This window comes from Electrona antarctica (assembly GCF_951216825.1).
Source record: "Electrona antarctica genome assembly, chromosome: 19".
Classification (NCBI taxonomy): Eukaryota; Metazoa; Chordata; class Actinopteri; order Myctophiformes; family Myctophidae; genus Electrona; species Electrona antarctica.
The window spans coordinates 14,938,301-14,959,230 of record NC_136800.1 but is presented as its reverse complement, the minus strand read 5'-3'; the positions used below and the strand labels follow the sequence as shown (position 1 = coordinate 14,959,230).

At 42.0% G+C, this 20,930-nt stretch overlaps 1 protein-coding gene and 1 long non-coding RNA gene across 5 annotated transcripts in view; one reads left to right on the top strand and one right to left on the bottom strand.

The window, feature by feature from the left end:
* The window catches only part of LOC306912512, an 8,093-nt gene extending 6,374 nt beyond the window's left edge, over nt 1-1,719 (top strand). The window contains exon 3 of the long non-coding RNA XR_013788392.1: nt 742-1,719. This is a non-coding gene — a long non-coding RNA (uncharacterized lncRNA). The remainder of the gene's footprint in view (nt 1-741) is intronic.
* Nucleotides 1,720-2,993: 1,274 nt separating this feature from the next.
* palmda (palmdelphin a) lies at nt 2,994-18,399 on the bottom strand. Of its 4 annotated transcripts, none has more exons than XM_079488786.1 (10): nt 18,322-18,399; nt 12,957-13,005; nt 12,345-12,425; nt 10,005-10,129; nt 9,271-9,385; nt 9,141-9,165; nt 8,456-8,554; nt 7,768-7,928; nt 5,710-6,700; nt 2,994-3,289 (listed from the first exon to the last, which is right to left on the bottom strand). In XM_079488786.1, the coding sequence occupies exons 2-10, from the start codon at nt 12,999-13,001 to the stop codon at nt 3,246-3,248; spliced, it is 1,686 nt and encodes a 561-aa protein (XP_079344912.1). In that variant the 5' UTR covers nt 13,002-13,005; nt 18,322-18,399; the 3' UTR covers nt 2,994-3,245. The 4 variants fall into 4 exon arrangements, with proteins under 4 accessions (XP_079344912.1, XP_079344913.1, XP_079344914.1 ...); XM_079488787.1 differs by having other exon boundaries at nt 2,994-3,283; XM_079488788.1 differs by having other exon boundaries at nt 5,806-6,700.
* Nucleotides 18,400-20,930: the final 2,531 nt, after the last annotated feature.

Here is a 20,930-nt window from a genome sequence, read left to right as displayed (position 1 = left end):
TGTGAAAAGGGTGCCATTTCTTCTTACGCCTTGGATGGCAATTGGATGATTTGAGGCATTTTGCTCCAAAAATGGGTTTAGCAAAGATCCACCTGTTGGTGGCGCTATAACAGGCCAATGTGAAAAGGGTGGGATATATTCCTCAGCCTAGTAGGAAAGTCTGTGAAAGATTTCACGTAAATTGCACGATGCGTTCATGGTTTGAGACTTTTTGTTCAAAACGGGCCAATCCTGCAAATTTTGAAAGCCAATGTTAGCCAATTAGGATGGAATATGAAATATCGGACAGATCCGTCTTGAACACATGACTATAGAGATAGTGTGTAACAATTTGCGTGATTTTTGGACAGAATCTGGAGGAGTAATATAAAAAAATGTGTTTTTCAAAAGTCGGCCTCCTGGTGGCGCTATAACAGGCCGTTCTGGACAATTTGGGGCAGAGGTTCATCGTTGGCATCCAGTGTGTGCAAAATTTGGCATCGACCGGGTTAACGGTGCCGGAGATTAGCTGGTAACAGACGGACGGACGGACTCACACACACACACACACACACAGGACGGAGTGAGAAACATACTCTCTCCCCATGCCTCTGGCCTGGTGGAGACAAAAAGCTATGAATTTATTTATTGCAAGTTAATTGTTATTTTGTTGGAATGACCATTTTAAAGTGTACAGTGTAGGCCTGTCATGTTTTGTTGTGTTGTTTTTGGGCTTACTCATTGGCCTGCTTTTTACACCAGGGCCAACAAGTGATAACCAGAGCTACCTACCCAGCTTGGTTTCCACTGAATGGCCAGCTTTCCCTGCTGCTGAATAAACTGCATTCAAGTCAACTCAGTAATCGGAGTTCTTCCACAAACAGAATAGTTGAATAGCATGTTTTAAAAAAAACAAAAAAACAATGGCATTATTTCTGTGTTTCAATATTAAACCACTGTTTTGATGCACTATATGCTTTTAGTTGTCTGCACTGTTGTGGTAGAGTAGCCCATGATGTAAATCTCAACGTAGCCTTTTGCATCTGGGCTGCCAGCTACCAGCCCATGCAGTGTTGATCGTGTACAGTATCTAGCCGTTGTCATGTCATGTTGTTTGTAATATTTCTGAGGTGTCTTGAATGCAGCGTAATGGCGAAGACTTGAGCAAGGGGTTCACAGTTCATTTCAGCATGGCATCATTGTAGTAGACTATTTCCCACATATTTTGCACTACAATAATATTGTATGCTCAATGTCGACCCTGTTATTTCATTACAATAGCGATTTGGGGTTCACAACTGTCATTGTAGCAACTGTATTATAACTATTCGTGCTCGGATATAATTATGATGAATCACTAATGCTAAACATTTAACTAACCGTTTGTTATGTACGGGGAAAAACTATTCAGATGAGTTTTCTTTTAATTTCTCCTTTTCTGTATTGATGACCTGTTGTGGTGTTCTACCACCGCTGACTGAATATAAAGGAAGTACTGGGTGATGCCACACAGTACTTGCTAGGACATTCTGTATGGACTCATGTAGCCACTTAAGTGACATTTTGGGTTTCTCTTCGATAGTCACTTTATTCTGCTTCCGTTGTGATTTATTTACCTTCAGCTGGAGTCATTTATAATTGCCAAATTAAATGTCCAGTGATGAAACCAACAAGAGTGTGAGTCATTTGTATTTGAGATGTATAGGCCTATACAGTATTAAAAATAAAAGGTTGCACATCTCAACCTCTTCTGACTATTACATCATACTGTATTGTTAGGCTGGTGGTGTGTTATGTACTGTACACAGGCCATTGTGCTCACTATTGATTTGTTTCACATTGAAAGGTTCCGTGCAGTATAGGGGAGTCTGTCCTGAATGCAATTACACAATGATGCTAGTGACAATAAAGTCAGTAGTCTGATTCCAGTTACCATTGATCCCCTATACTATTGGGAAGTGGAAGATCCAACAATGTGGTATGATGAGACCATGATAACAGCCTTTCTCTAATGGCTAAAATAAAACATGATCATCAGGTACTATGATTATACTAGGAGGAAGATTTCCTTCTAAAAAGTGTACAGAAAGTGTTACAATTATGTTTTTATGTGGCCACACCCACCAGTTCATTAAGTATACCTGGTTTTCACCTTAGCACCACCCCCTGAACTTAAGCCTCGCCCACAGCTGTTGTTGTATGATAATGTGGGAGGGGTTAGGGTCATGATGTCACTAAAATGACGTTATTTCGATTGGGCCTTTTTCAGCTTTCAGGAAGAAACCAAAAATACACAGGGAAGACATATTTGAATATTATAACCACACCTGGGGGTCTATTAGAGTAATGTTAACCATAGACCCATGCAAAGCAGAAAAGGTACAAAACTCACAGCACTCCATCTTTAATGGACCAGAGTAATCACACTCCTAATGGGACATCTGTTAAAATTGTTGATAGTTTTACATGTATTTGTTCTATAAATATCAGACACCCTCTCATGGTTCTCACAATTCCAAGTGCTTCCTCAAGAAAGCACAGCAGAGACTGTACTGTCTATTTCAGTCAGGAGGACTATTAGAACTACCACAACTTCATAACTTGAAAGGAAAGCCTGAAACATCATTAAGGACACTAGCCACACTGTTCTCACGCCTTCCATTTACTGTAAACAAACATCACACGGCGACCGTCTCAGTAACAGTTTATTTGCTCACATAGGTTGCTGAACAACCAAAGGCACTGCATATACTGTTGTATTATGTAAAGTTATCCTGTACTGTATATTGCATAATTTACTGCATTATGTACTGTGCTAATAAGTTCTTATATTTACTGTTAGGTAATGTAATAGCTAGGGTGAGAAGCTGTCGTGGGACTTGCAGATCTGTGTGTTTCATGTTCTCCCATGATAAAACTCTGACTCGTAATTGATCCGGTATTCCTCATCATTGCATGTGTGCATGCATTGTGTACTCAGTCTAGTATAGGTCTGCACTGTGCAGACCTGTTTGGGCAGAGAGAGCCAGAGCATGTACGTATTTGATGTACTTCAATATTGTGGGTCAGTGATTGCTGATTTAAGCGGTCTATCCTGGCCTGAGTCAGGCTAATTCGACTTTGACAATGTTGTGCATTGAGCTAATCGATGCACACAGGTATATAAATATATATATATATGGACAAAATAGCAGTGTTGTTAAACAGGATCTGGTGGTTCATATATGATTATTCCCCTTGCTTTATGGGGGGAGGGGGGTGTCTGTTCAAATGATCAACTCCTCTTCAATCCACAATTGGACAGCTGTAACTGACAGGAGAGAAAATGCGCAATTGCACGCACGCACGCACGCACGCACGCACGCACGCACGCACGCACGCACGGCGCACGCACGCACACACGCACGCACACACACACACACACACACACACACACACACACACACACACACACACACACACACACACACACACACACACACACACACACACACACACACGTATGCATTAGTTGTAGCGTCACAGTCCCACCCCGACAAGGGCCCAGGAAATAATTCCCCATTCATTTCCCCCATAGACTTTTCAAAAAGTCTTTATTTAAAGACATTTACGTCGCGGACAAAGCCAACTCTTGTTGTGACAAATCATGACAACGAACACAATGTTTTGGGCAGATCAAATAATTAGTAAGAAGAAAAAAAAGGCAGGGTACAAACACTTTTTGTTTATTTGATTGGCCCAAAACATTGTGTTACAACAAGAGTTGGCTTTGTCCACGGCGTAAACGTCTTTAAATACGTCTTTAAATGAAATGTCTATGGGGAAAGTTAATTTATTTCCTGGGCCCTGCGACGCTCTATTTCACAGCAGCTAGTTGTCATTCTGTCACTGACACTTAACAGAGGAAATGAGAGAAAATAGGAAGTGACTCAAGCTGATGCTCAGCATGACCCTGCAGGAGACATCTGGGCCCTTTCACATCAGATAAGATTAATTCAGATTCATGCTTATCGCACACACGCACGCACGCACGCACGCACGCACGCACGCACGCACGCACGCACGCACGCACGCACGCACGCATGCGCACACACACACACACACACACACACACACACACACACACACACACACACACACACACACACACAGTGTTGTGATATTGTTTAGTGTTTAGTTAGACACAGGAGACGAGCTGTTAGTTTTGATTAGTAACAAAAGTTTATTCAAATTCTTAATTTACATGGTAGTCACTCACTGTCACACACACACACACACACACACACACACACACACACACACACACACACACACACACACACACACACACACACCAATACACCAATACACCAGGCTGCACATATGCAGCCACATAGAAAAAGTTAGGTATGAAAATTAGATTAGAAAAGTTTGCATTCAAAGCATCTTAACAGAAAATTATGTGGTCTACCGTCTGACCTTTTGGTCACTAACATTATCTTCTAAATCAGTGGTTCTCTAACTTTATACGTTTTAAGTAAATGTGTATCTGTCAGTGAAAAACAAACAGACCCGTCTGAACTGAGCTGTTGGGGTGTCGGACTATTGGAATGGTGGGACTGTTGGTTGTCTGACTATTGGCTGTCTAACTATTGGAATGGTGGGACTGTTGGTTGTCTGACTATTGGCTGTCTGACTATTGGCTATTGGACTTATATTGGTTGTCGGACTTATATTGGTTGTCGGACTATTGGCTGTCGGACTATTGGCTGTGGGGTGCATACTTAGTTTAGACTAGTCATTGGTTAGACATGGGTTAAGGTTAGGTTTGAAATAGGTTGTAGTTGTAGGACTAATGACTGGTCGTCGGACTATTGGCTGTCGGACTATGTAGACTGTACTGTACTGTACTGTACTGTACTGTACTGCCTCTCATCATGCACCTGTGCATGTGCTACTCTGTGCTGGTGTTACGCTAAAAACTACTGGTGTTACACTAAAAACTCAACTTCCCATCATGCACCTGTGCACAGTGTGAAGCTCAACAGTCACCTGTTGGTACTCTAAACAGTAACAGTAATTCAATTATATATTAACTAATTTTGCTGGGGACCACCTGGAACCCCCTGAAGAACCATTTTGAGAACCACTGTTGTAAATCATAACATAATAGGACACACATTCATGGAGTTATATGGGTTAATATTTGGCTAATATTTTACAAGTGAGCCAGGTAGATTATGTATAGGCGGGTAAGTGGGGTGCATACGTTGGTTAGACATACTAACAGTACGACAGGCATTAGTCCGACCACACTGTCGCTCCCGACATGCGTAGCAGGTTAAAACTAACCTGTGGCAGGTTAAAACGAACCCGTGGCTCCCGACATGCATGGCAGGTTAAAACTAACATGCGGCAGGTTAAAACTAACCCGTGGCTCCCGACATGCGTGGCAGGTTAAAACTAACCCATGGCTTTCTGTGAGGTTAGCTTTAGGGTTTTGGGTAGGGTGTCAGACTAATGCCTGTCGGACTGTTAGTACCTCGGACCAAACACATGCACCCGGGTAAGTATAGGTAGAGTGTATAGGCTGATAGACAGACAGAAGATAGATAGCCAGACAGATAGATAATCAATATAATAGCTTTAATGGTAGATTTATATTTCCTTATCTCTTCTCAGTCTGTTAAGAGGTTAGATGTCAGCAAACCGTGCAACAGGCTTTGTGATTTTTATTGATCTTTTTGATACCTGGTTTCCGTCTGTCTGAGGCCATGTCATCCTGCCAGGCTTCTCCATTGGCTTCTGTCTGACTGGGTTTTTCCTGTTCCTGCAACGTTTTCTCACCATAAACGTATTCATCATAATCATCATCATCACCGATGACAACAAGCTCCGCCTTGATGGAACCGTCGTACTCTTGGTCGCTCTCATCCTGACTAGTCTGGAAGCCCAGGAAGACGGCTGTGATTGGCTCGTTGGTGTCCATGGCGTCGAGTATTCTGTAAGGGGCGTCTGGTTCACAGAGAGGGGAGGGGCCCCGTGCAGAGCCTCTGGGATCGTAGAACAGAGCGGCAGATGCCGATTTGACGTCTCGGTGGTGCAGACCGCCACGCTCTGGCTGGTAAGGGGGCGGCTTGTAGACGTACAGTTCCTCTTCCTCCACGCTGACGTAATCGCTCAGAGGAATGTGATTGGCCGGGGTGTAGGAGAGCTCCGGATGGTAGGCGGGCACGGCCACTTCCGGGTCGTGTGCTCTCGGCGGAGGCCGGGGGCAGACAATGGCTCGCGGGCTCCTCTCACTGACACTTCTTACAACACTGTTGATGGAGGAGCGCTTGCCACGGTAATCCTCACACTGGTTTCTGTGACCATTTCTCTGCTGGTGGTAGACAGAGTGATCATCTTCCTGTCTGCGGAAGCCAGGTCCTACCCATTGTTGGTTTCTATGGTGATGCCCCTGGTCGTTGTGGGAGGCTCTGTCTTTCTGACTTCTGTAACAACCTTCCTGGTCACTAGAGTGGTGTTGGTGGTTACTAAAGTAGCCATCTTCCTCCCACTGGTTGTTTCTGAGGTCATGGTTACCATGGCGATGGCTGTCATGCTGGTTGTTATAGTGATGCCCCTCGCCCTTTCCGTTCTGCCGATGGTTTCCACGGCGATGCTGTGTAGCATCCCTGAGCAGCTGTTCTACTTCACTGGGTGACAACTCAGACACGTTGCCCCCCATGTCATGCGAGCCCTATAGAAGCACAACCATGTAAGAGGTCAGATTGCATCTTTTGAAGGCCATGTACTAGATTGAAAATGTAATTTCACAGTATGTAGAATGGGTACATTTCAAACGAAAGCACAAGTCAATACAAAAACTGCTACTTTGAGGATGAAACCATGCATGAAAAGCACTAAGACTTGTTTACATCAGGGTCCTCCATTTTCAATTCATCAGAACATTTAAAGACGTACAAATATACACTTCTATGAAAAACAGGAAATCATCATATAAAGAAAGTAAAAAGGGAAAAACATGTACAGTATGGGAAAAGAAGGGGTGGGGGACTCTTGACCTTTTATTACAGGGTCGAGTTTCGAATTCTAGCCGTCCGAAAGTGCTCTTTGAGAGCGGTATTGAAGGAGTCAAGGGATTCACATTTCTTAATGGCTGTTGGTAGGGCATTCCACATTTTAGTGGCATAGGAGCTAAATACATTTAATCCCTTGTTTGAGCCGAACCTGGAAACATCACATTATTATTGCCATAAGCATATTCTGAAATCAACGATTGTGGAGTACTGCATGTTCAGGCCACTATAAGGTCTTCACATCAAGGTATATAAAAAGGAGCTACGGACATCTACGTCATTTTGGCTGGGCTAGTATAGTTTGCTCCATTTGGCACTTTCTCTATCTGTATGTTTACCCCTTTTAGAGAGGAGGTAGTCTCTCGAGACAGACTTTCGAAAGAGGGCGCTGTTTTTCCTTTGTTATGCCAATTTCACAGATTGGAGAGGAGGCAACATTGTGTTCCATAGCTGTTGTCATTTGACACTTTTTTATTAAGTTCCTTTTTGGTCATTTCATGCATTTTAGTGCAATGTAATCACCCAGGAGGACCCTTGGGTGATGTTTGGTGATACACAGCCCTGCTGTTAACCACACCTTCTATGGAATTACCTTACAGCATTTTGTTATACATGAATATTTAACTGCCCAGTGTACTTAATACTGTAAGCTTAACCTCAGCATGTACTGTACATGATCTTGACAATGTACTGTATATGAATACCAATATTAGTGTTGTAATATTACCCTGTTGGCTTCCAGGGCGAAAACACACTTTCTGCCGTCATCATAAACTTTGACTCCCGAGCAGTGACTCAGCTCCTGGGGGGTCACTGTCGCCGTAGAGATGACCTTGCTCTCTCCCGTTAGAAGATTCTTAGCCACATTGATCTCCATGGCAAACAAAGCTGAGGGACAACGAGAGAGATAAAGAGACAGGCAGGGAGAGAGAGCTTATCTATAGTAGATTTAAAACAGAGATGAAATTCAAAGTGCAACACATAACAACCTATATATTGCCATGGCCTCTCTGTCAAAATGGTTAGCAATTGATTGTGAGTTATAGCTGTACGGTTTATGAACAAAGCTGCACACTGGCTGCGGTCAAGTCGACCAATGTGGTGACTCATCTCCTTTGGACAAATGGAAGGGGTGGGCAGCATTTACAGTTGTTTAACCTTTTTTCTTATTTGTTGTGACATAAATGATTTGTCTTTTTGTTAATTGATTTGTTTAGGTAAGTTTAGGTCGCTTATGTTTAGTTTTCTTTTGTTTATTATTTTGCTGTCTGCCCACCCTGAAGCTGCAGGATTTTAATAAACAGGTAGGTCCCACTTAAATATGTTGTACCATGATTTCCCTAGGCCTGGGTAGTAACAAAATTGAAAACGAAATGCAAAATAAATTCTGTGTCTGTTCTGTCCGTGTGTCTCACTCTGTCGTGGTGGATTAGCATGTCCATTGGCTGATGGAGACAAGGATGGAGACGACCATTGTGGTTGATCAGGGGTGGCTGTGATGTACTGGATGGGCTCTAGGGAGAAAACACAAAACACTGTCAATTTAGCTGTGGATAGCAACAAAGGGAGACCTACAAGGCACTCTTCTGGTGAAAAAGTTAAAAAGCTGTGATGAGGACTCTAAGACTGTTTAGAATGTCCAGTGGGTACACCAAAACGTACTAGAAAACGACATTAGAGAACATTAAAGATTGATAACAGCGTGCGGGAGGGATTTTCCTGAAATAACTGCAAAGGGTTCAGTGTGTGGCTGCATTTCTACCACAACTAAATATTTTAGTAAATTGTTAAATAGTACAATGATGAATGTACTGAATGCATACAGCGGATGACATGATCACTTGCTGTGTATACTGTACTTGTACTGTATTATAATAGACTCGTTATTTATTCACTGTAATAACAATTCCTTGTAGGTGCAAACATACATGGGGAACACAATTCTTATGATCAATATAAAATACTTGAAACAATCTGGAACAGGGGCTCAACCCCAGTATTGTCAAATTAACTAATTAAAATGCTAAATAATTAAAATAATGAGTTATACTTCTAATTTGGGAATGTAGATGTGTGTTTCTAAGAATGTAAACTCGTCACCTGGAATGAAGTTCTCCTGGGCTTCCTGAAAGACACACACAACAGTTAGAGAGAGTGTGTGTGTGTGTGTGCGTGTGCGTGTGCATGTGTGCATGTGCGTGCGTGCGTGCGTGCGTGCGTGCGGGCACACCTTGATAATTTCCTCAGGGCTTTTCTCCACAGCCTTCAGTCTGAGGAGGATGAATCTCTCATTGGTGGAGATCATGGACTCCTCCCTTTCCAGAGACTCCACCTCACACTCTATCCTAACAGATCAGAGGGTAAAGGTCAGTTTGCTGCTAATAATGATATGGATGATAGTGATACTCTCTAGGAAGGAATGGTACATGTTATTAATGCTGACATGCATGGAGGTAATGGATTTGGAGTTCTCTGAAGGTCAGGGTTGACGGAAGTTTGGCAATTGAGGAAGAAAATAATTGAGTGCTACAAGCACAGACCTCAGCCCTTGTCTATAAAAGACTGATACACTTTAGGGGATAAAGTTGCTATAGTGTTGTTGAACCCAGCTCAGGTAGCAATGACTATTTAAAAAAGCTGATATAAAAAACAGATCGTACTTGTCCAGATGCGAAATTGAGGATTGGATCAGGACTGATGACGCATCATCACAAGTACAGACAAGTATGCATATTGAAAACCGGCCCATGTGTTCATTGTTTGGGCTCTCTTTCTTTGGCTTCAACAACCAAAATGCTGAATAAAACCAAGCAAATGCATAAAAGCAATATTTACATATACATGTCAGTACAACATAAATATATAGTATAGCGATTATGATTTCAGCTCAGCTCAGATTCCCCTGCTGCTGGCAGAGTATACGTATATAGCCTAGAAAGAATATTTGTTGTGTCTGTGTTTTACCTGTGTATGTTACTCTGCAGTATTCTTGTCTGTTGTTGGTCAGCCAACAGGCTCTTTTGCCGCTGCTGCAGTGCGTTGTGGGAAGCTGAGTCCTCCAGTAGCCACTGTTCTCTCAGAGCCGTCTTCTGTTGACACAACGGACAAACACATTCACAATTAGTTGGAGTAATTGTGGCAATGCTGTGGTGTGTAGTCACTGAATACCATTCTAAAACTCTGTTGCTTGTGTCTAGGAGTTCAAACACAGGAGCAGGGAAACATCACCACAGCATTTAGAGTGGTAAGGTCGCTGCTGACTGAAATGTGTCAAGCACGCAGGATGTTGCTGTGTACAAATGCCTTAATCAAACTCAAGGCACTCTGAGGCCACAGAGGGTTTGTTTGACCCAGTGGATACCGGATATATGTCTGCCTCTAACTTTAGCTGCTCACAGATGGGAATACTCTTGGGAGATGAATGATCATGTAGGGTTAATAAAAGGTCTGTACTCTTTACTGTAAACAAACTTTTCCATTGTATAAAAAAATCATCTTGATTATTATGTGATCGATTGATTGATTGATTGATTGTGTGATTATGATAGGTGTGATTTTATAGTGAGGTAAACTCTGGTGCTGCAGTAATAGAGAAACCAAGATATTTCTGCAGATGTTTCAATTTTGACTGCAAAGAAAATATGACTGAACATATTATCTTTACCATCTTTGGAAGGTGGTCAAGCTGTAGTGTTATTAGAGCAAAGTCTGTTCCGACCTCACATTGTGATTGGCTGAGGGGCATTGTAATAACTGACAATATCCCCTGGCATAGCAGTCAGAACACGTCCAACTTGTTTAACTTACCTGTATCCTAGCAACAGCCACTGAAGCTGTTAGTAATACAATAGTAGTGATACAGAACTTTGTTTGGCCTTGTCCCTATGACCACAATACACACTGTAAAACTCTCATGTATTATTGCATAGCACAGTATAATACTCAATTATGAATTAATTACAACATACTCCAGTTTGCAATGAAATGAATAGTGAAAGAACTCATATGTTTATTGTGACTCCTCACATTGAGTAATTCAATGTGTGTGTGTTTCTCTCTGTGACACTAAATGTAATCCATACTGTAAATGTGTGAAGAAATGTATTTCCTGTCCTGGTATGAGCATTGAAAGAAAATGAAACACAACATACTGAGTGATAACAAAGGAATGTATTGGTTAAAATATTGTTGAATATATAACCCTTAAATATTTTCGGTTGACAAGATTTCATCATAGTGGGAGCTGTGGGGGAAAAGCATGGTAGCAATAGTTCCAGGAAGTGAGGTACCACTAACAGCTATTGAACAAAGGGAAACCTGCTGTGGCCTCCTGACTTGAAGGTTAGGTGAGAAATATTTGTTTCCCTTTTTGAGCAATGCATTGCCTTTTTATGAATTACTTGATTTTTGGAAACTAGTTTCCAATTTTTGGTTTGATTACTTTTGGATTACTTTTGGGATTTACTGACACGGGTACAGAACAATTTGATGGTTCTGATTGTTATTAGCCGGGGAGCCACAGGCCCAAAAGCTCAACGGTTAAGGATTAACCTGTGATGTCATGACATACTTTTTATTTGTGTTTTTTGTATTCACTTGGTCATTAAGGTCCACAGAATGAGAGGTCTGCTCTGCCGGAAACATCAAAAAAAAAGTTATGGCCATTTTTGTATACGACACCATATACCACCAATATAAGGCAAACTTTCATCATACTTTAAGTAGCATGTGACATGTCAAACTATTCTGAATCCATTCCAAGCATTAGTTTTGCACGAAAAACACTTCTTGGCCTAAAAACGGCGATAGCCGTCATCACAGATGTGATGAGGTCAGCACATTGCCGAATTTAGGCCAAGGAGTGTTTTTCGTGCAAATCTAATGCTTGGAATGGATTCAGAATCATGAAAACCCCATGTCACATGCTACTTAAAGTATGATGACATTTTGCCTTATATTGGTTGTCTATGGTGGGATATACAAAAATGGCCATAACTTTTTTTCCGCGATATTTCCGGCAGAGCAGACCTCTCATTCTGTGGACCTTAATGACCAAATGAATAGAAAAAATACAAATAAAAAGTATGTCATGACATCACAGGTTACCGTTGAGCTTTTGGGCCTGTGGCTCCCCGGCTAATATCAGAACCATCAAATTGTATGTCTGAGTTATATTAAACTCAAATAAATAAAGGTCCTGTACCCGTGTCAGTAAATGCTCTCAAATTTCGGATGGCTGGCTCCCCGGCTATAGATCTCTACCAGTATTCTGACATCATTTGGAGGTAAATGGGTTTTGCGGACCTTCAGGTGTTTTAGTTTGAGTTTCTCTCGGTCCAGTTCCTGTTTCTTCTGTCTGATGTCCTCCTGAACACGACGCTTCTCCTGGGACAAAAAGGAACAGGATAAAAGTGGAACATGGAGTAAATGAGAGCAGAGGAGACATGAGTAAAGAGAGATCACACCTTTGTGTGTATTATTAGCCATTGCAAGGCTTCACTGTCATTGCAAAACATTTTACATAGAGTACCTATTCTAAAAATATCATTCCCTGTTGATAGTGTTGCTGAATTTTTTAATTGATCAACTTTGTCTTCTACACACAAAAGATATAGGTAGCAGTTTCTTGTAGTGTCTGAGTGTAGGCAAAAACAAATGCACATTTTCGGATCAATTTGTACAATTTCAGTTAAATTAAATTACACTCAGGACTAATATAAATAACACAGGATTTTACAATGTACCTGAGTGTCCTTAATTGTTCAATAAATGCCTGCATTGAGTCTGAAGAATTATTACAATGAAAGAGCTGATATGTATGCAATTTATGTATGTAATATATACACAGGGGTAGTGGTAAAACAGGTAAAAACTGTAGTAGTTTTTATTGAGGAACATACAAAAGCAGAGACTTACAGTAATGGCCTGGAGTCTTTCCTTCAGTAAGTCTGACTCCTCCATGGTACTAAAAGAAACAGACGAAGACACAGATGGACAGAGAATGGAGGGAGACTGAATGAAATAGAGAGGTGATTACATTCAGGTAGTCTCTTGTCTTGTTTTACATTCAAAGATTTCTATCTACAACAATAAGCTTCAGAAAACCTCCTCTCTTGTTTATTGTAAATCAATTGTGAAATTGGATTTTCCATTTTGTATTGCCTACCATGATGAAGTGTGTGTGTGTGTGTGTGTGTGTGTGTGTGTGTGTGTGTGTGTGTGTGTGTGTGTGTGTGTGTGTGTGTGTGTGTGTGTGTGTGTGTGTGTGTGCGTGCGTGCGTGCGTGCGTGCGTGCGTGCGTGCGTGCGTGCGTGCGTGCGTGCGTGCGTGCGTGCGTGCGTGCGTGCGTGCGTGCGTGCGTGCGTGCGTGCGTGCGTGCGTGCGTGCGTGCGTGCGTGCGTGCGTGCGTGCGTGCGTGCGTGCGTGCGTGCGTGCGTGCGTGCGTGCGTGCGTGCGTGCGTGCGTGCGTGCGTGCGTGCGTGCGTGCGTGCGTGCGTGCGTGCGTGCGTGCGTGCGTGCGTGCGTGCGTGCGTGCGTGCGTGCGTGCGTGCGTGCGTGCGTGCGTGCGTGCGTGCGTGCGTGCGTGCGTGCGTGCGTGCGTGCGTGCGTGCGTGCGTGCGTGCGTGCGTGCGTGCGTGCTTGCTTGCTTGCTTGCTTGCTTGCTTGCTTACAGTGGAACCAGAGGAAGTGTATGGGACCAGAGATGTAAGTGGGGCATCTATTCTTTCCTTGAGTTAAATTGTATTTTATGTACTTCCTTTTGCAGTCTATGGTGAAATAAACATTACCAGAGCACTACAACAAAATAATGACTCTAAATTTTGTAGTTTGTTTTCCAGGTCAAGAATTATTTACAACAGAATACATCATGGCAGTCTAATAAGCATAGCAGCTGCAGCTAATAGCATTACTAATGGTTAGGTGCACCCAGAGTGGCAGTGCCAAAGTGCAAGCAACAAGCATAGAGAGTAGTCAACAGTATTGTCAATGCCCATTGACACACCTAATCACACCCATTATACTTTTATTAGTGGCAGCTGTGTTGCTTTTATACACAACAATGGCATGTTTTCACCCTGCTGTATTTCTTTAAGCTCAGCCCACAAAACATTTGAGAATTTTCTTTTACGCCTCCATTTCAAGTCTGCATCTGAATTTGCTCCAAACAGAAGGCCTTCTGGAAGGCTAGATGGCCACTACCCCCAACTGCAAAAATAATGGGATGGGACGGCCTACGCAGGAAGGAACATGCAAAATGCAGAGGTATGGTCAAGTGGTACGGTCGGCAAAGTGGGGTATTGCGATTGACCTCCTTAAATCTATTATATAGTGTTGCACACAATGCCTGGCCTATGGGAAAAGGTGCATCTAGGCCAGGGCATCACAATTCATGTTGCATTTTTTTGCCAACATGTTGTATGGTATTTTCAACAGCTGGTGTTTGCTGAGTTCTACTACTCAATACTTATCAACAGGACAGACAAATAGTTTGCATTTGTACTTGGGGACTGTTAGGTTAATAGGTGACTGCTGAGAATGCTAGCATTTATAATGCCCTGCTCAGACCACAGCTGCTGGTGTGTGTGTGTGTATGTGTGTGTGGGTGTGTGGGTGGGTGTGTGGGTATGCGATCTCGCCTGACTGTTGAAGGAAAAAAAATGGCGCTGTTTTTCCTTTCTTTTTTGACGATGGGTTCTCAGATTGCATCTGAGTTACTGTTCCCACATGACAGTTCTTACTTTTCTCTGCCTATCAGTGTCATTAAGTCATTACTAATTGTGCAGCAGCTAGCATCAACTAGCATCAAACAGTGTTATTGGTGCATAATTACTGCACTGCAAGAGTTGGAGTTCAGGAATAGAGGCAGATCTGTTGCATCGTATTTAGAAATGCCCTGGGGGAAACTCTGAGTCAAATGTATTTATTTATATTGAGTAGGTCAGTGGGCCTGTGTTTATGGGATGGCATCCGGTTGGCTCAGCAGTCCTATAGGTCATATACATCCTGTAGGCTAATTACCCTGTTGTGGTTCTACTGTATGTCCAACCATGGGTTTGCTGTGGTGTTTTTAAATGTTTCTGATCAATATAGGGCATCAGGAATTAAGTGTTAAAGCATACCTGAAAGGTACTTTTATTATATTTTTTCATTAATTATCATGTCAACATTTGAACTTAACAATACCTATGACAGCTGTTTTGCGCATTGCCATGTTGCATGTTTCTTACAGGTTTAATGTTTGTTTTAGTCCAATGTTTGTTTTAAAAACGCCATTAACATTAAAGATAATTTAATGTTTGTTTTGCATCATCATTAAATCACCTCATTGTAAGATGATAAGAGCGCCCCTCACTTCACACGGGTGTGATTCTTTTTTATACCTATCACATCCCAGAGGGTTACTTCAGTTTTCAGCTTCACCCAGCTAGGGCATCAGGAATTAAGTGTTAAGCACGGAGGGGGGATTCAGGGAGCAGTTAGGGGTTAAGTGTCTTGCTCAGGGACACTTTTATTGCTGACAGCTGGAATCGTACCTGGGACCTCCAAGGACTTCCGATGTCCTAGGCAGGCTCACTAACCATTCAGCTATAGCCGTCCAAACTTTGGCATAGTTATGGCAGTTTACTCAAATAATGGTGTTATAATAATAAAGAGTCCAATCATTGTGCAAAGTGACCACATGATGGTGCTGTTGTCTGTCTCCATGATGATTCTTGAGGAGAGACCACTGAGATTCATAAAAAACAGATGTGACCTACACTGCTGAAATGACTTTGGTGATGTAGTCGAAAACAGATTTAGAGTTGTGGGCATAGTAGGCTCGAGGACATTTTCTTTTAATGCTTTTTTTAATGCTTTTATTTTTGCACTCCAAAGAGGCTACTTCCCAGAGACAAGGAATATTATACTTGGATTTATGACAAAAAAGTGAGAAGGAGTCTAGTTTATGTATAAGTGGGACCTAATGCAGCTTACAATATCCATGTTAAACATTTTTAACATGTTCTTCTACATCGAGTAAATTAATCATTTGTAGCTAAACATCTATACATTTTCTGGCCATGTCATACCTTCAATGGAAAATGATTAACATAACAAATTGGACAACTCTATTTGCATACAATACAGTCAAGTTCATCCTGTTCTCAAAGTAAGTTTCTCCAATATCCAACTGATTTCTGTATAGCAGGTCAGAACTGTGATTGAGAATATGGGGTGATTTTATTTCTTTTTTATGAAAGGTTAAACAGTGAAAAATGCTGGTCTTTAAAACACTATACAGGCCAGCTATGTGTTTTATATAGATGTGGGTCAGGGGTGATATGTTTGGTGGCAAGTTCATTTATATAAAGAAAGCTGTAGTGGGGTGTTGTGGGTAAGAAGGTATTCTTAGACAAGAAGATGCAGTTCTATGGCTTCTATTTCTAGGCCACCATTTTCAAAGTCATGGGTTGGGAGCCAAAGATGGAACACATGAAGTCCTGGTTGAGTATGTTATTCTATTAAATACCAACATGCCATTGACCCACTGCCTCAGGTCTAAACTAGAAATGGGGCTTGTATTCACCCTATCCCAATGACCCAAATCCCAAAGAAAACGGGGTCTCACATTATTATTGTGCTCTATCCTGACCTGTGAACAATCAATGAGTCCCCCAGGCAGTGATGCCTTAAGGCAATCTGTCATTCAGTCAGTTAACTGTTAGCCATCCATTCTCTCATTGTTGAAGAACTAACGACAATAATGCAGCCAGTAACAGCTGAGTTGGTTGATTTCTTTCTCATGGCTAGACAATAACAAGCTGGGCAGGAGAGAAGTCACTAAGCTATCACTTGCTTAGTCAAACTGTCACTCAGTAAACCACCCAGGCAGTGAGCCACCCAGGCACATCAGGCACGTCAGTCAGACAGACAGACAGACAGACAGACAGACAGACAGACAGACAGTGTAGTGTGTTTTACTTAGATAAATAGCTCATGTTTACATGCACAATAATGATGTATGCATGTAAACATAATCATCCCCCATCTGATGCAATGTGGACATTATCAAAATAGTCATGTGCCTTACCGTACCTCAATCGTAGGTTCCCTCCCAGGTCAGTCAGTCAGTCAGTCAGTCAGTCAGTCAGTCAGTCAGTCCGTCCCAGTCCCAGGCCCAGTCAAGCATTCAGTAAACAGTGCTAATCTGCCCATAAGGATGCTAATCTGTAAAAAACCATCTGCCTGCCAGACTGTAGCAGTGTCCTCAGTTCTATAACAGGGCAAATGGGCAATATTAACACAAAAAGTCCATCTCCTCTTCTACCTGTAGATAATTCCTATATGTTCAAATGATGATCTTCATATTGAATCCTGTATTTAGCATTTCTCAGTGCTTTAATTTGGACCCAAAATAATAATATTCACAGTAAAGTATAGCTGCAACAATGAAACCACAACACAGACAACAATGGCAGGATATTTAACAACACAATTGTAATTCCTAGAAGGAGCCATATCCAGAGAGTATAGTCTAATCATCAGAAAGCTATTTAACAATATTAATCTAATTCAGTCAACTGGCTTCAACAGTGAATGAATGAGTGCTAATCTACACTTTGCTTTGGGGTAATAAGTGATTGTGAATAGAAAATCAAGCCACCAATCATGATTATTATTACATGAACATGTTGGTTGAACCCTATACAGTATACTAATCAACTTCAACTCAACTTCAAGTTTATTGTCACATATAGCCTAGTTTACAGCAGTAAAAGAGTGGGTGAAATTATTTAAGATTCCACAAATTGCAGTTTCAAAAGACAGGCTGATCATGTGAAAAGCTGAATCTCATAGAACAAAATGCAAAGTAAATATATGACAGACCTGTGATTGGAAAGCAGTTGGCTAAAAACGTTGAGAAAATGTAAGTAAAGGTGTTCCAGTGAGCCATTGTCCCGCATCAGTTGCCCCTTTCAAGACAGCACATGGTGAAACTGAAGCTTAAACAGAATTACAGCATCCCCCCTCTCGCTGACATCACGATGAGTAGCTAATCTCTTCAATAACATTACCTGACTTCATTATTTTCATATTTCTCAATTGCTTATACATATCAGTTATCACTAATTTAGGCAACTTTTAGGCTACTCAAAACATCCAACCATCCAGTTAATGGTCTATCCGTCCACCTGTAAAATTACTGGAAATGGAACAAGCTATTATAGCTACTACACACTATAGCTACTACTAAATACATACAATACAGACAACATTTACTAGGGCTACGTGTACCTACCAAGTAAGAGTTGGAGAGGTTTTGTATTCAAATCCACTCAGTGCCTAGCAGCAGCAGCCACCACCACCACCACCACTATACTACTACTACTCTCTCTCTCTCTCTCTCTGTCTGTCTGTCTGTCTGTCTGTCTGTCTGTCTGTCTGTCTGTCTGTCTGTCTGTCTGTCTCTCTCTCTCTCTCTCTGTGTGTGTGTGTGTGTGTGTGTGTGTGTGTGTGTGTGTGTGTGTGTGTGTCTCCCCTGACACATAGGATGCTTTTTTACCTCGAATGATGTTGGTTCAGTGGCAGGGTCCTAATTATATAAAAAATGTGTTTAATATGAAATGCTTATCACGTTCTAATAGTTCTGACATCCTTTTAGCATACTTCTTATTATTAGCCTATATTGTTATTGTTGTTGTTGTGGTTGTTGTTATTAGTATTACATACAATGAATTATAATAAATATAATAATGATGATCAACAACAACTTGCTGAGAGCTTTTAATTAATTGTTTTCAATATGCTCCTGAATGCATGGTGCAGTTCATTCATGGGAGGTAATAAAGTACTTAATCTATTCAGGACGCTGCAAGTCCCAGCCATGGAAACATAAGCAGGTTGACAGTTGGCATGTGGGATGAGGTCATGTGTGCCTGGAAAAGTTGAGAAAGGCGTTATGTCACGTGTGTGTGTGTGTGTGTGTGTGTGTGTGTGTGTGTGTGTGTGTGTGTGTGTGTGTGTGTGTGTGTGTGTGTGTGTGTGTGTGTGTGTGTGTGTGTGTGTGTGTGCGCGCGCGAGAGAGAGAGAAAACTGCTCTAATTCCTTGGAGACAAAATGTGTCCTCAAATTTTCGCAGTTGCCTGAGTTGTGTGTGTCCGACAGTGGAGCTGTGCTAGCATGTGTTATTATTAGATTGTATTGCAGTCATCGTGCAATCTGCACGTTACATTTTGAACTATCTTTTATGCAAGTTCATCTCAAATAGCTCTACATTCTCTCTTCTCCTCTTATTCAAATCCTCTTCCATAAGCCTGCCTGCCCTGCACCATATACATGCATCTACTGTATGTATGCAAACATACAGCAAATATTCATTAATAACCATATGCATTGTGTGAATTGCTGTCGGTTTGTGTGAGGCTTTGTATAGAATGAGGGTGCCTGTAATACTGCACCACAAACAGCTGATCAAGAAGGACTTGCATGGTTGGAAGAATTATTAGGCCTAAATAAATTACAAATGATATGGACTCCATTCACCCATGAACGTACTATTCCGATATTGTCCAGCAGATGGGAGTGTATTCCCACATTTATTTTTGTTGGTTCCTTGTATAGACCAATTATTTGTTTACAAACATTGGGACTGGGCGCACGGGTGACTGTTTCATGTAATCAATTCCCAACAGATCTCCAAACCTGTTGTTTTGGGGAGCGCTGGTTTCAGTCCATTCAACCTCCTCTTGTGAGTTGGCTAGTGAGATGCACCCTAGGAGACATGTATACTTCAAAGCCCAACAGTATTGCGCACAGAGAACAGCTGATATACAAGCTCACATCGCATCGCAGATGAGACTGTTGTGAGCGTAGAGGTCTGCGTGCGCGACACCATCGCGGGACGAAGCATAAATTATACTTGATGGACTGCAGGTGCGCGTGCAGCCGTGCACAAATAGGCTCTGCTGCCGTGTTCATGAGCGCACCTCCCGTTCTTATGACAGCGACTGGAGGTGTGGTTTTGAGGACAACTGTTTTGAATTGCTATTATTGTTCAAACACAACAGAAACCAAGGATTATATATTTCAAGGGCGAGAGATCACAATAAAACTCCTAATCATTCTTCCTCCACACTGGGAGAAAAACAGCATCTGAAAGTTTGATGGGGCATTTTTTACACGTGAGTGCAGTTAGAACTTTTCCATTGCATCTTATGAGAGGTGGTGTTCTTCTGCTGCCTTTGTGCGTCCAACACATAACTCTATGGAACAACACAACTGTGTTATTAGCCGCAGTGACAAACAGTAGGTCCTATGTCACCTCTACATGTTGAGAGCTGCTCTGTCTCTCTCTCTGTGTGTGTGTGTGTGTGTGTGTGTGTGTGTGTGTGTGTGTGTGTGTGTGTGTGTGCGTGTGCGTGTGTGCGTGCGTGCGTGCGTGCAGACTCGCAGAGTCACTGCTAATAAGTGATAATTACCTTTAATTCTCTCGGGTGAGTGGGTGGGGTAGAGAGATATGGGTATTAAGGGGTGCCTGCTTCCATCTGTCTGCTAATGTGTGCGTGGGTGACTGGGTGTGTATTCAGGGACATAGCTACTCTTTCAGAGGACCATTGGTATTCAATGTTTGTGTTAAGACAATGTTTTGTGTTTACACAAACCCCTCAAAGCTGGACATAGGAGGGCCCCTCAAAAAAACAATAATAACTTTTGAGCTTGTTCTGACTACACAAAAAAGAAAAAAGGTTGCCAGTTGCAATACAATGGACAATGTATGTTCAGCACCGCCGCAGACGGACAGCGACAGTCAGACCGTGCGTGCTGTGCCCCAGGCCAGCCATGCAGCATGCTACACGGGAATAAAGAACAAAGTAATAGTCTGTGTGTTTGTCTAATCATGACTTATCA